The following is a 16,183-nucleotide window of genomic DNA, read 5'->3' on the forward strand; positions in this document are numbered from 1 at the left end:
ATGAGGCTGATTTTCAAAGGGGTCAATTTCCAAAGGTATTATGCTCCTAACTTTGAGAATCTGGCTGCTAAGCTGTCCTCTTTGAAAATGTACTGGGGCTCAGTGCTTAAATTAATTAATTTTTATTTTTAAATAAAATTCCTGAATACAATAATCCAATATTCAGCTTAAACAAAATATAAGAGATCTAGAAGGCAGATCTGTCAGAGTGCACCTACAGTATATAGAGCCACCTAGAGGGCACCTGATTGGCACATATTCTATAAAATACTGGCTTAACAGGGTACATGTACTTAGATGCAAGCACTTAGGTGCAGCTGGTATAACTGCTCGACCATAAGTTCAAGTAATACATGCGTATCTTACAGTATTCTGTACATTATACTTGTAATTGTATGCCCCACCTACATTCCATCCAGAATTCGCTCATTTGTATGCCTTCCTGCAAAGTACAAGCTATTAACAGTCCCTTCCCTCAAAGTCATTAATACACGATGACAATATATTTTTTTCAGTCACTGCACCTCAAACATGGAACTCTCTTCACACTTATCTAAGAGAGGAATGTCTTCTCAACAGGTTCAAGAGCAATCTTAAATGTTTTGTTTTTAGGGATGCCTTCGATCTCTGACTCTCTAAGCTAGGATAAGTTCCTTTCTGATCTTAACTCAATTTCATAACCTTTTTCTTTTCTCTTTTCTCTTTTTTCTTTTCCTTTCTCTAATCCCTACCTTATGTGTTTCCCATATTTTGTTTCTTTCCTATTTTATATTGTATTTCTTACCTCCCTTCCCCATTGGTAATGTAAGTATTGGTATGTTAAGTCCATGTCTCATATATTGTACTTCCCTGAATGTTTTAAAACCTTTTGTTTTTTGTACATCGCTTAGAAGTAAGATTAAGCAATTAATAAAATTTTATATAAAACTTGAAACTTGAATAGTGTTTAAGCACCATTGTCTTCTGCCACTGTTGCTCTTTGGTAAATCTTAGCTTGGATTCTGGCACTGTTTCTCCCTTGTTCTGGCACAGTTTCCCAATTAATTTTTTCATATGACATTTGAAAGCCAAATTCCAGATTGATGAAAGTCTCCTTGGTTTTTTTTTCTTTTGTATGAGTATGTGTGTGTGTGAAAGAATGACTCTATGTATCTTTTGGTTTTACTATCTTATTTTGTTGTTCCTTTCTTTCTTTTTATTGATTTTAATTGTACACAACTGAGATTTCACTGGCCAAGCAGTATATTAATTTTTTATTAAATTAAAAGGCTGCCCAAGCCCTCCTGCCATGTCAAACTGCCAACCCCCCTCCCCGACAACATCGGGGCAAGAGGGAGCCCAAGCCTTCTTGCCCCAGGCACCCGCGGCACCCCTGACAACATCGGGGCAAGAGGGAGCCCAAGTCCTCTTGCCCCGGGCACCCGTGGCACCCCCGACAAAATCGGGGCAAGAGGGAGCCCAAGCCCACTTGCCCCGGTGATCGTGCCCCCCCCCCCCCGACTCGATATGGCCAGGAGGGAGCCCAAGCCCTCCTGGCCCCGGCGACCCCCCCTCCGATACAACGAGCCAGGAGAGAGCCCAGGCTCTCCTGGCCCGCGGCGACCCCAGACTTGAGTGGGCCAGGAGAGAGCCCAGGCTCTCCTGGCCCTGGCGACCCCCCCCCCCCCGACTGGATTGGGCCAGGAGGGAGCCCAAGCCCCCCTGGCCCTGGCGACCCCCTACCCACCACTACAATATGGGCAGGAGGGATCCCAGGCCCTCCTGCCCTCGACGCAACCCCCCTCCCCAATGACTGCTCCCCCCAGAACCCCCAATCACCCCCCCAGCCGACCCACGACCCCCCCGGCCGACCTCACGACCCCCCACCCCTTCGACTGGATTGGGCCAGGAGGGAGCCCAAGCCCCCCTGGCCCCGGCGATCCCCTACCCACCACTACAATACGAGCAGGAGGGATCCCAGGCCCTCCTGCCCTCGACGCAACCCCCCTCCTCCCAACGACTGCCCCCCCAGAACCCTCGATCACTCCCCCCAGCTGACCCGCGACCCCCCGGCCGATCTCACGACCCCCACCCCCCTTCCCCGTACCTTTTTTAAAGTTGACCGGACATTCGGGTGCCAAACCCGCCCGTCCGGCAGGCAGCCAACGCCAGAATGGTGCATCTTATGGTCAGGTGCGTCTTATGGAGAGAAAAATACGGTACATTGAGAAATTGCTGGTATTTCAAGCTGTGCAGTTTTAGAAGGAAACACTGAACTATTGCACTCATGTTGATTCTTATTTAGCCTCTAGGTGTCAGATTAAAACATTTATTTCAAAATGGCTTATATAATTGGTTCAGTTGTTATGCATGTTTTAAAGTTCTTTTTTAATTAGAGAATTGTAAATTCCCAATGTTATATTGGTTTGTTCTTATTGTAAATCACTTTAAACTTGTTGACTGTAGCAGTCTATAAATAAAAAAAATTATGATTATGATTATTATTTAACTAATGCTGGCAGTTTGCAGAAACGAGGCATAGAAAGGAATAAGAGTAAGAAGTATAAGATAAGAAGAAATTAAACAAAAGAGATGTGTGAGGAACAGTAATAACCAATTGAGAACAATAATGGACAGAAGATGAGATCATTGAAGTGAGACAGAAATGAGAAACAGGAGTTTATCAAGAAGATGATAAAGACATTATCCCAGGACAAGCAGGCAGCTATTCTCACTAGTGGGTGATGTCATCAGACAGAGCCCCGGTACGGACGTCTCACAAGCACGTGTTGCTTGTAGAAACTTAAAGTTTCTAGATGCCCGCACCGCGCATGCGCCGGTGCCTTCCTACCCGGAGATCCGGGCGTGTCTCCTCAGTTCTTTCTTTTCCGCGGAGCTGAGAAGTTCAACTTCATCATGCGCTAGCTGAATTCAGTTAAATTTGCCTTCCTTGTCCGCGTTTTCGCTTTCTTTTAATTACAGTTAACAGTACTTTTCTTTTTCAGTAAAAAAAAAAAAAAAAAAAGAAGATTATTTCCTCCGGCGGGTCAAACGGGCCGGCCACGTGGCTCAGGCCCACTGGCTTCGACCTCGCGGCGGAGATTTTCCGGCCTATGTCCCGGCCAATCACCGGGTTTAAAAAGTGCAGCAAGTGCCAACGCGCGATTTCACTCACGGACCCTCACTGGCGCTGTTTGCAGTGTTTGGGCCCTGACCACATCCCGAAATCGTGCAGGCCTTGCTCTACCCTTACGGCACGCTCATTCAAGCGGCGTTGCCTATTGTGGGAATCGATGTTCAAGATGGACGCAGCTAAGGATCCCTCAGCCTCCACTTCATCTGATACCTCCCCGGTTCGGGCGAAACCGGCATCGACCCCTCCTGCATCGAGTGTGGTGAAACCGGCATCGCTCACCCCGACACCATCCACGAGCTCGACGTCGGTGCCTGCCCCGGTCTCCTCGGTTCAGGTACCTCTTCCTTCCACAGTGCCACCAATGGTCATCAAAGTGCCGAAAGCTACTAAGCAGAAGCACTCGGCCTCGAAGGAGCGCGATGTCCGTGCAGGAGGACCCCCTTTCGGTGCGGATCCCTCCTTATCGGCTTCGCTACGGTCCGTGCTGGAAGCTCAATTCGTTGAGCTCATGCAGACCATCGGACCCGGGCTCATCGCTGCCATACAGGGTGACCTCCCGGTACCGGTCCAAAGGGGCGGTCCGCCCCCTCCCCCTCCCCCACACCGTTCGACCTCGACAACCGACGAGGACGAACGGGGGAGGGCGGTGATGCCCACGCGGCAAGCCTCGCTTACCGATATGCCGCCATTAGAACCCATTACGCCTCCGCGCCAACATGGGACCAGACCTCCGATCGATACTCGAAGCCCTGGGCATAGTCAGGAAGAGTTCTTCCGTACTCCTTACCAGACTTGGGTAGCATCGCAAGAACCCGCATCGCAAACCCAGTTGCGATCCACCGCTTCCAGCCCTATCCACTTGGGGGCCTCGGGAGACCATGCGATGCACAGACGATCCCGATCCCCGTCCCGCCACCGAGACGGGCACCGATCGAGACACTCATCCTGGCACTCCTCACGCCATTCGGAGGTGTCACCGCAGAAAAAACTGCAACGTAGGGGATACTCCTCATCAGAGGTGTCCCCTCCGGGGGGCCCGGAGTACGAGGAGACATCGGTGCCCGATTCTCCTTGCCACTCCCCCATGTCCACGGACCTGGAGGCCTCCTCCTCCTCCAGCCCGTCCCACAGACCGACGCTGGCGGAACAATTGTCCTTCTCATCATTCCTCCGACAAATGGCGGATGATCTGGATGTGACCCTTGACACGGGCTCCCGATACTCCAAAGAGTATCTGGACACCATGCATTTACCTAACCCTCCAACGGAGTCGCTTCGGCTCCCCTTGCATAAATTACTGGACCAGACCTTCATGCAGTGCTTCGAAACACCGTATTCCATACCGGCGATCCCCAGCAAACTCGATGCTCGATACCGCATCGTGCACCATAAAGGGTTCGAGGGCCCTCAACTCTCCCACCAATCCCTACTGGTCGAGTCCTCCCTTAAACGCTCTCATCCCTCCCAGGTCTACGCCTCTGTACCGCCGGGCCGAGAGGGGAGAACGATGGACAAATTTGGTAGAAAATTCTACCAAAACTCCATGATGGCGTCACGGGTGCTAAACTACAATTTCTTTTTCTCTTCCTATCTGGAGTTCTTCTTGCCGGTACTCCGCAAGTTCACTCCGTTCATAGACAACCAAGCTCGATTCGAGTTCGAGGAAGTGGTAGCCTCCCTCTCCCAATTACGCCTCCAGCTGATGCAATCCTCCTTCGATGCATTCGAACTCTCGGCACGCGCCGCCGCAAGCGCGGTAGCTATGCGTCGCCTGGCATGGCTCCGTACAATCGATATGGATCCCAACCTACAGGACAGACTCGCCAACGTACCATGTGCTGGAGCTGACCTGTTCGATGAGTCTATCGAAACTGTTACCAAGAAGCTGTCGGATCATGAAAAATCTTTTCAATCCATCCTGCGGCCCAAACCCAAACCTCAACAGTCTCGACCTTCCAGGCCACCCCTGATTTACCAGCGGCGTTACATGCCCAGACAAACGCCTGCTGCGAGACAGCCTGCGAAGAGACAACCTCCCCAGAAGTCTCAGCAAAAACCTCAGCCACCGGCTGTACCTAAGGCTCCCCAGCCCTTTTGACGCCCCTCCCGGGAGCATAACCTCGGCCTCTCCCATAGGGGGCCGCCTCCATCTTTTTTACCATCGATGGGAGGCCATAACCACGGACCTATGGGTCCTCACCATCATAAGAGAAGGATACTCTCTTCAATTCCACCGGGTCCCCCCGGACCATCCTCCAAGAGAGTATCCTTCAAGCTCGACGCAGACCGCCCTTCTTCTTCAGGAAGTCCAAACCTTACTTCAGCTTCGGGCTGTCGAGCCGGTCCCGTCAGACCAATTGAACCGAGGGTTTTACTCCCGGTATTTCCTCGTCCCGAAGAAAACGGGCGACCTGCGACCCATTTTAGACCTTCGGGCCCTCAACAAGTTTCTGGTCAAAGAGAAGTTTCGCATGTTGACTTTGGCTTCTCTATACCCCCTCCTCGAGCAGAACGACTGGTTATGCTCCCTGGATCTCAAGGAGGCCTACACTCACATCCCCATTCACCCGGCCTCCCGAAAGTTCCTCAGATTTCGGGTGGGAAATCTGCACCTACAGTATCGAGTGCTACCATTCGGCCTATCTTCGTCCCCCAGAGTCTTCACAAAGTGCCTGGTGGTAGTGGCCGCAGCACTCCGGGACAGGGGTCTACAGGTGTTCCCATACCTCGACGACTGGCTCATCAAGGCCCCGTCAGCCCCAGAGGTCACTTCGGCGGCCTTGGCTACAACCTACTTCCTCCAGAATTTGGGCTTCGAGATCAACTTCTCCAAGTCTCATCTACAACCCACCCAGTCCCTCCCCTTCATCGGAGCGGTCCTGGACACCACCCGACTCCGAGCATTCCTGCCTCTGCAACGCATGGAGTCTCTTCTTCATCTCTGCCAGTCGGTGTCTACTCGCCAAACCCTACCGGCGAGACAACTGATAGTGCTCCTGGGCCATATGGCCTCCACAGTACATGTGACACCCTTTGCCAGACTCCACCTCAGGATCCCCCAGTGGACCCTGGCATCACAGTGGAATCAGACGTCCGATCCACTATCCAAACGCATCTTAGTCACACCTGCTCTTCGGCAGTCTCTACTTTGGTGGATGACCTCTTCGAATCTATCCAGAGGTTTGCTGATGCACTCTCCCCCCCATCAGAAAGTTCTCACAACCGATTCGTCGAATTATGCATGGGGGGCCCACCTGGAGGGTCTCCGCACCCAAGGATTCTGGACCAGTGCGGAAAGACTACACCAAATCAATCTACTGGAACTCAGAGCCATCTTCAATGCGCTCCAAGCTTTCCAACACCTACTTCACGACATGGTAATCCTCATTCGCACAGACAATCAGGCCGCCATGTATTATATCAACAAGCAAGGAGGCACGGGCTCGGCCCTCCTTTGCCAGGAAGCTCTACGAGTCTGGGACTGGGCGGTGCGCCACAACGCCCTACTCAGAGCAGTATACATCCAGGGGGAGAACAACGTCTTAGCAGACAAACTAAGCCGTCTGCTACAACCGCACGAATGGACTCTCCATTCCAGACCCCTTCACCAAATCTTCACGCAATGGGGGACGCCTCAGATAGACCTCTTTGCGGCTCCCCACAACTCCAAACTGCCTCAGTTTTGCTCCAGGATCTACACTCCTCATCGCCTCGAGGCAGATGCTTTTCTACTGAACTGGGGGAAACGATTTCTATATGCGTTCCCACCATTCCCGCTGATCCAGAAGACCCTGGTCAAGCTGAAACTCGAACGGGCCACCATGATTCTAATAGCTCCTCGGTGGCCCAGACAACCTTGGTTCTCCCTCCTACTTCAACTCAGCAGCAGGGAACCAGTACCACTTCCAGTGTTTCCTTCACTACTTACTCAACATCAAGGATCACTACTTCATCCCAACCTGCAGTCTCTCCACCTGACAGCTTGGTTCCTCTCAACGTAACCCCTCACCAATTCTCACAAGAAGTGAGGGAGGTCTTGGAAGCTTCCAGGAAGCCCGCCACTCGACAATGCTACTCCCAGAAATGGACCAGATTCTCCTCATGGTGTGTTTCTAAGTCAAAGGAACCTCAGCGAGCTTCCTTATCCTCCGTGCTGGACTATCTCCTACACCTATCTCAATCTGGGCTCAAGTCCACATCCATACGAGTCCACCTGAGCGCTATTGCGGCGTTCCACCAGCCCCTACAAGGGAAACCCCTCTCGGCCCATCCGGTGGTCGCCAGATTTATGAAAGGACTCTTCCATGTTAACCCTCCTCTCAAACCACCCCCAGTAGTTTGGGACCTCAATGTAGTCCTTTCCCATCTCATGAAGCCCCCGTTTGAACCACTCAACAGGGCCCCTCTTAAGTATCTCACCTGGAAAGTGCTTTTCCTTGTAGCCCTTACGTCCGCTCGCAGAGTCAGCGAACTCCAGGCATTGATGGCGGATCCACCATTCACAGTATTCCATCATGACAAGGTGGTCCTCCGCACTCACCCGAAATTCCTGCCTAAGGTGGTCTCCGAATTTCATCTCAACCAATCCATTGTACTTCCAGTATTCTTCCCTAAGCCCCATTCTCACCTCGGAGAATCGGCCCTTCACACTCTAGACTGTAAACGTGCCTTGGCTTTCTACCTGGATCGCACCAAGCCACACAGAACCACTCCTCAACTTTTTGTCTCCTTCGATCCTAACAAGTTGGGAAGACCCGTATCAAAGCGCACCATCTCTAATTGGATGGCGGCTTGTATCTCTTTCTGCTATGCCCAGGCTGGATTATCACTTCCTTGTAAGGTCACAGCCCATAAGGTCAGAGCAATGGCAGCCTCAGTAGCATTCCTCAGATCAACACCAATCGAGGAAATTTGTAAGGCTGCCACCTGGTCCTCGGTTCACACATTCACCTCACATTATTGTCTGGATACCCTCTCCAGACGGGATGGACAGTTTGGCCAAACAGTATTGAAAAATTTATTCTCTTAAGTCGCCAACTCCCCCTCCATCCCACTGAGGTTAGCTTGGAGGTCACCCACTAGTGAGAATACCTGCCTGCTTGTCCTGGGATAAAGCAATGTTACTTACCGTAACAGTTGTTATCCAGGGACAGCAGGCAGCTATTCTCACGTCCCACCCACCTCCCCTGGGTTGGCTTCTCAGGCTAGCTACCTGAACTGAGGAGACACGCCCGGATCTCCGGGTAGGAAGGCACCGGCGCATGCGCGGTGCGGGCATCTAGAAACTTTAAGTTTCTACAAGCAACACGTGCTTGTGAGACGTCCGTACCGGGGCTCTGTCTGATGACATCACCCACTAGTGAGAATAGCTGCCTGCTGTCCCTGGATAACAACTGTTACGGTAAGTAACATTGCTGTATGGAAGGGAGCAAAAGACTGGACATCACAGCACATGTCTACCTTGCTTGTATTCTGCAGTTGTGTGATCTACCATAGGTCTTGGTTAGAGAGTAGTAACACATCTGTTGTCAGTGTCATCATTGATAGTTTCATGCTTTCCGCTTTCTTGAAATATGACACAATTAAAGGAATACAAACCTAGGTGCAATCTTACTCCTCTTTTTTCATTATGTTACAGATATTTTTCCAGAACTTACATAAGTCTCCATCACAGCTGTTTGACGACACCATACACATACAGGTAACAGAAATGGTGCATTTCCACCCAACTTTCACCTCTAGGAACACCTACACATATACCTTGTAAAAGTATATGCTGTGCATTGGTAGCTTGTACTGTTAAGCATGTATACCCCTGAGCAATTTTATGTTCCTATTTCTTCATGTAAAATGTAAATTTCATGTAAATTTTATACGATGACCAGAAAAAAACAGGACCTCTTACATAGTTTCAAAATACTTTGCAATTGTTGAAACATTTTGTATGATCTTTGAAAATACATTAATATAGCAATTTTTTAATTAATTCATAATTTATGTACATACATATACACTCTCTCTCTCTTCCTCTTTCCCTTTGGAGCAAGTTCACACACACACACACACTTCTTCTTTCCCTTTGGAGCAGGTGTAAATGTGATGAAGTAGTTTTATGGAAAGAATGAAGATGATTAATTGCTCTGTACTCATCAATGTGGTATCTGAGAGAGGAAAAGGGGAGATTATTGTGCTGCAGTATAGTGTGAGAGTTGGGGGACAGATTTTTGTGGAAAGCATGGAGAAGGATTGTCACTGCTGTGTTCTCCTCAGCACTGGCATCCTAAACTGTATCCATGGCATCTTATTTGTTTGTCTTGTCTTTTTAGATTGTAAGCTCCTTTGAGCAGGGACTGTCTTCTTTGTTACTCTGTACAGCGCTGTGTACATCTGATACTGCTATAGAAATAATTAGTAATAGTACTGCTGTGCAGTATAGGAAAGAAGAAAGAGATTATTTTGGAAAAGAGGGGTATCATGAATACTGGAAAGAGTTAAATGCCAAGGTTTTCCATCTTTTATTAAGGTCTTGAATTCTCAGTCACTGCGAGCCGATTCCATGATTGGAATTTTCAAGGTGAGTTACCTTCCTGTAATTAAATTAAATATATACCCAAATGTCAGACCACTTTAACGCCTGAGTGTCAGACCACTTTCCTGGCCTTGGTCCTCAACTAAGCTTGTCCATAGTCTGTGACTCTCAGCAGGAACCTAAACCACAAACTCAGTTTCAAATACTGCCCCTACAACAATAGCCTTAATATCCATCCTCTTGGCTACAGCTTAGTTCTGGTTGTTGTGGTTTTTTTTTTTTTTTTTTTTAATCTAATATATCCTTTATTTAATCTTTTCAAAACTGTAGCAGCTTTAACCTCCATTTTTCTACCCATAATCAATAGCCCCTTCCATATCATCCTACACTATTCCAGAATTTGCAAGCCTAGTTATGTCCATTGGATCATCAAGTGGCGATAGAAAACACAGAAGAGAGCTGAAGCATATAAATCCAGCCGGGTAGCTCAGCCCTTCAGTATTTTCTATCTCCAGCAGGTGGAAGGAAATAGCTTCAACCTTGTGTTATGTTTTGGCTGCTTCTGGTCTAGTTGGTCAGCTGGCTCCCAGTTGAGTTTTTCTGGCCTCATTTTGATCCTGGTGGTCATTGCTGGTGGTGCCAGTGCTCTGACTCCTGCAGTCCATGAAACTCCCCACCTGATTGTTTGGTAGCAAAGCTCAGAGTTTAAAAAAAAGTCTTATTTTTTCTGAGAAAAAAAAAGAAAATAAACCCTATTCTAGATGGAGGAAAGCAGGGCTCCGGCTACTTGTGAGAAACAGTTGGTATGTGTAGGTGGTTTCTGTTCTCATGGAAGTGGCTGTTTTCTGTACTACAAGTGGAGTGGGGCTTTAGGCTGTAAGAGTGGTAATTCTCCAAGCGTGAGGCAGCACATAGGGCGTTGCTCTAAGTTACCTTGGGAAGGGGATCCTTCTAGTCCACCGAGTGATTCATTGTTGGGGACATGATGGTGTACAATGCTATAGCAGTTTCCTCTGAAGCTGTGAAGAGGTGTTCTTGCTGTGGTACCCATTGGGATTCCTCAGGATGCTGTGCGGCATGCAAGTTGTGTAGGCCACAGGAGTAGGGTTGCCAGATTTTCCAATCTATCACCCAAGTCTATCTGGCTAATAATTTTATAATGCCTGTCTTACAGAAATCTATCCATTGACCATGGCCCTAATCTCATCTGAGACAAAGTTCCAGAAGGATAGTAGTGTGAGCTCTCCCACCCTCAAAGCAGTTGCAGCTTTTCTCTTCCCTTCTCCCTCTGACGTCCATGTTTATGTTTTTGGCTTGTCTTTTTACTTTAAAAAAAAGTTGGGAGTTCTAACCTGCAAAGCACAATAAGCTGCTTTGTTAGCGGATGTTGATTGTAGTTCCCCTAACTTTCCCTTATTTGTTGAAGACAACCTGTACCTTGTAACCGGTAAGCTCCAGGCAAGGTGTCTTGGGTCACCGGTACAAGAAAACTCTTGTGAGCCACTGCGGGCAGCACAAGGAGAAAAATAATATAGCATTTAGAGCAAGAAACACCATCCAACCAGATAAGCAGTTCTTCAGCAAAAACAGGAACTTTATTCTTCAAAAATAACAGAAAGCTTGTCAGGATGATTCTGTTCAAGAACATAGACTCAAAGTCACTATTGCCAAATCTTATATAAGATAATAGTCTCTGTGGGTGAATCAAATAAAGGGAATCCAAAAACATACAGCAAAAATCTTCCCCAGCAGAGTTGAGTCCACATTTACTTCATAGTGTGACAGAGCCGGTACCTATGTTTTCCGGAACCCGGTCTCTGCTCACCCGAGCGCAACTCCGGCGTGCTTCCGATGAAGGAAGGAAGTCCTGTTGGTATATCTCCACTTGTCAGGAATCAAATATAAAGGTAAAACAAGTCAGCTTTACTTGTTCATAGTCACTTTATTCAGTGGAACGATGATGGGAGCAACGTCTCCCTTAGTTTAATCCACAAGCATTCAAGAAAAAAAAACAAATTCTTCAAAGTCCAAGTAGAATGCTTTAACCAAATACCAAAAATAAACTATGAAGTGGACCCACAGGAATGGGTTTATCACTTCTACCTTTAATCAGGCAATCTGGGTAAGTAACAGTTAAACACTGCAATCATAAACAGAACTCTAGAGGGGTTGTCTTTACTTTTAGGAAGGTAAAGAAACCTTTTTACACTCTCACAAGTTCTGGGCCCCCAAGCTCAGCAAGAATTAAAGCTTGGCTGTAACCAACATAGAAGCTGTTGGCGGGGGAGGGGAGTAAAGGAATTCACTTATCAAGTTTCTGATACTTCAGAATGCCAATAATGGCCCCACTAACCCAACCTGGATCTTAAGTGAATTCTCCCCAAATCACAACATTTACTTCCCTCACTCTCACATACATGAGTCCCCAATTCAGGCCAGTTGAATTTAGCTAAACAAAAAAAAACGTTTGTTTTTTTTCTTAGCACAAGTCTATGCAGTTTCTAATACACAGCACTTCTGCATAACAACACTCTATCAAACAGAGTAAGCTCCTGCCTTCACAAACCTCCAGACCTGCCACTTATCTTCACTCCAGGAGCATATCTTCAGGCAGTCCAAGATTTTCCCCACAGTCCATGGGTTCAGGCAGGGCTGGCTGGTTGGCGAAAGGGTCAGTGTCTACTTCCTGCATTACAACATCCTCACATTCAGGAGCACAATCAGGAGAGACCCTTTCCTGAGCTGGCCCAGGACCAACTGACTTTCCTCTCCTCAGAGCAGCCTCTAAATTGTTCAACCGAACACACCCTGCGCTCTGAGGGGGAGGAGTAACCTGCACTGTTTGCCTAGCTTGTCTTGGTTTTTTCATTATGGGTTTCAGCTGGGAATGAACAGAGGAAGGGAGGTTCCTCTGGGGCTCTTCTGAGCTGTTCTGCTCCCCTTCCTCTACTCCCTGCAGTTCAGACTGATTCAAGTTAAAGGGGAATACACATTTTTCCCTGGGACTGGTCACAATCCTATCCCCGTGGTTAGCTCGCTGTATGACTGGATGGGGTTTAGCCACCGGCAGCTCTGGAATGAGCGGAGCCACAGGGGACGGATTGTGACAATAGTCCAAAAGTGTAAGTAACAAAAGAAAGAAAAACTCCAAAATTAAAACAATAAACTCTAGGGCTGTACCAATTCAGCCTAAGTCAGTGCAGCTGCACCGACTTCTTCAGCAGCAACGTGCTAGTCAGACAGTGTGCTCCGTGTGGTTTTAAATTGCCCGTAACTAGGCCCACTATCCCACCACAATGAACACGGGGCAAACCGCACTGCCTCTGACTGCCACAGTCCACTTTCCCTCACCAGGGAAAGAACAATAAACTTAAAAATAAATAAATAAATCAAAATTAAGTCCTTGCACAGTTCAACAAAAGAGCTTATTCACTCTTCAGCTGGCACAGAGATATCCAGCACTTGCAAACAAATCAGCAAAGACAAACTTGAAGTACTCACAGCAACAGAGTCAGTTTCTTGCGTTTTATACAGCAGACTTCCATGGGTATAATCTCATTAGGCAACTCAGCATTTGTCTCAGGGATCAGCTCCAGCTCCATGGCATGTGGTTCCTCCAGCAAACTAAGAGGTATTTCTTCCCCAGCCTCTGTCAACTCCATGGATTCTGGAGGTTGACTGCTATCAAGAGCTCTCAGTCCTGAGCGCTGTGGCCTGTCCTGCTCCTGTTCCTGCTGCCTCTGATTCTCAAGAAGCTTAGTTCTCAGGGTTAGCAGCCCCGCCCCAAACCCTCAGGTGGAAATGATTTCCGGGTAATCCTCCTGGGATTCTGAGGGGGATGGGAACCCTGCACTCCTCCTCTCCCGCTCCCTCTATAGGACAAAAAAGGAAAGTCATCTATTGGCTCAGGATAAGGTTTAAATGTGGGTATTTGAGTAGAGCCTGGTTTAGATCTGTGCACTGCTCTAGGGACACTCCTAGCAGGCATAGGCTGCATATCACAACCTAGTGAACTCTAATTTGTGTGACTACAGGGAACATTTTCTGGTCGATATTCAAAATTATTTAACTGTCCAGAAACAGCTGCTGACCAATTAAATCACTTGTTCTGGGCTATCTGCCAATTTTCAGTGACATTTAACTGGTTATAACCACAGCAAATTTGTAGTTAAAACCTAACTGAAACTGGCTATTTTGGAGGTGTTCCTGTGGCGAAGTCAGCACTCGGCCAGTTAAGCGCCAATATTCAGCACTTAATGGCCAGGATAACTGCATAAATGGGACCGAATAACACAGTTCTACCTTTATACAGCAACCCATGACTGGTTAAGTTCTGAATATTGACTTAAGCAGCAATGTGTTGGCTGGCTTCGCATAAACTGGATATTTAGTGCCGAAGCCTGGATAATCAATGCTGAAGCCAGCAACTGTCAGCAAAATGCTCACTGCCATGGGCTGAATATTTACACTTCCCCCTCCTCATTCGCGGTTTCGGCAATCACAATTTCACATATTCGCAATTTTTTGGGGAGGGGGGAAACTCCCCCCCCCACACACACACAGTTTAGCCTTCGTCCCGGCCTTACCTGGTGGTCTAGCGGGCTTTCAGGGCAGGAGCGATCTTCCTACACTCCTGCCCCATGTAGATCGCCAATAGGAAATGGCTGTGGGGAGTTCCCGTCGTAGTCTTGAGAGACTACGGGAACTCACGGCAGCTATTTCCTATTGGCGATCTGCACAGGGCAGGAGCGTAGGAAGATCGCTCCTGCCCCGAAAGCCTGCTAGACCACCAGGTAAGGCCGGGATGCCAGGGGGAAGGCAGGAGGGAGGCGGGAGCCGGACCAGAAGATATTCACGGTATTTCACCATTCGCGGTCTGGCTCTGCCCCTATCACCCACAAATCCGGAGGGAGAAGTGTACTCCTTTGGCTTCACAAAAATTGATGGCACCTAACAACAACAACAAAGTTTCTTATCTATAGGAGGTATTCTTTGAATGCCTGAATATGGCTAAAATTGAGCTCCTTATCTCAGTGCCTAAACCCCCCTTCCCCATTCTCTATTTCTGTGGACAACACTCTCCTCCTCGCTGTCTTGTCAGCTCTCAGTATTAGGGTCATCTTTGACTCCACTCTCTCCTTCACCACTCAGATCCAACAAACCACTAAAGCCTGTTGCTTCTTCCTCTATAATATTACCAAAATCCAACCTCTCCTTTCCTAGAACATTACCAAAACCATTATCCGTATTCTCATCACCTTTCACTTAGATTTCTGCAACTTGCTTCTCTCTGGTCTTCCACTCAACCATCTCACTCACCTCCAATCTGTGCAAAATTCTGCTATACAACTTATATTCCTTGAGAGCCGCCATACTCACATTACACCTCTCCTCAAGTCACTTCACTGGCTCTCCATCCTTTTCCGAATACAAATGCACTCTTTATACAGTCCCTCGTTGTCTCTCCTCATTTATCTCCCTCTGTGCTCCCCTCTGTGAGCTCGCTTCATCGGGCAAGTCTCTCTTAACCATACCCTTCTCCTCCACTGCCAACTACAGACTCCATCCCTTCTATCTTGCTATGCCCTATGCATAGAACAGACTGCCTGAGTCATTATGTCAGACTCTATCTCTTGCAGTATTCAAATCCAAGCTAAAAGCCCACTTTTTCAAGGCTTTCAGCTCCTAATTCCCACTCACTGTAAAATTACCTATGTCCTTCCTATCATTCTCTCTGTCTTTCTGTCCAAACTAGGTTGTAAGCTCTTCAGAGCAGGGACCTTCTATTACCTATTCAATGTACAGTGCTGCGTATACATTTCAGCACTATAGAAATGTTAATTAGTAGTAGTAATAATAGTAATTCATTAGTTCGCCAGTCATACAAATTCTTCCTCCTTCCCTTATGAGCTCATTAGCTTAATTATAGAACTGAAACACACTACATGACTTTAGGAGATGCCACTCATATTTAGAGAGATTGCAACGAATTTTCTGGATGTCATGTTCATGTCAGCAGCATCAGGTTGATGCCATCCATATGTATGACTGGAAAATGGCTGTCTGTGGAGAATGCCTATTACGGGTAACCAGCTTCATTTTGTCCCATGACAAGGGACCCAGTGTTTGTATGTATCTTATTTTTAGGATCATCAAAACTATTCAAGCATAAGGTCTAATACTCTCATTTTGTATATTTACAGATGGAAATTGGAAGTGTGTACTATGCCCCAGGTAGGTTTCTATCCAGAATAATTAATAGGCTGAAAGCTTGCTCTCAAAACAGGGAATCTAGGGCAGAGGAAATCTAGGATGAGGAGGTTATTGTCCCAGCATAGACAGTCTGTAACAGGAAGAGTACTATCACAGCAAAGTGATTGTAGGAAAGGAAGGTTCATGGAGACAAGTGGAGGGTTAGAGGGGGAGTCTGGGATAGGAGGGGTTACTTGAAAGTGAGATTAATGTCACTACAGAGTTGTTTTGAAAAGGGGGAAAGATTATTTTATTCCTAGGCAGCTGAAGATGATTAAGGGCATCAC

At 47.6% G+C, this 16,183-nt stretch overlaps 1 protein-coding gene across 10 annotated transcripts in view; it reads left to right on the top strand.

The window, feature by feature from the left end:
• FER1L5 (fer-1 like family member 5) overlaps positions 1 to 16,183 on the top strand; it is a 363,329-nt gene that overhangs the window by 63,734 nt on the left and 283,412 nt on the right. For 9 of the 10 annotated variants that reach the window (XR_004539782.1, XM_033947691.1, XM_033947688.1 and 6 more), the window contains 3 exons: positions 8,754 to 8,816; positions 9,639 to 9,689; positions 15,848 to 15,878. Coding sequence is in view for 9 of the 10 variants with exons in the window: in XM_033947691.1 (XP_033803582.1) it covers positions 8,754 to 8,816; positions 9,639 to 9,689; positions 15,848 to 15,878 (145 nt within the window). In the remaining variant the exon portion in view is untranslated. The remainder of the gene's footprint in view (positions 1 to 8,753; positions 8,817 to 9,638; positions 9,690 to 15,847; positions 15,879 to 16,183) is intronic. The other variant, XM_033947689.1, reaches the window with a different exon arrangement.

The sequence above is a fragment of the Geotrypetes seraphini genome, chromosome 6 (genome assembly GCF_902459505.1).
Source record: "Geotrypetes seraphini chromosome 6, aGeoSer1.1, whole genome shotgun sequence".
NCBI lineage: Eukaryota > Metazoa > Chordata > Amphibia > Gymnophiona > Dermophiidae > Geotrypetes > Geotrypetes seraphini.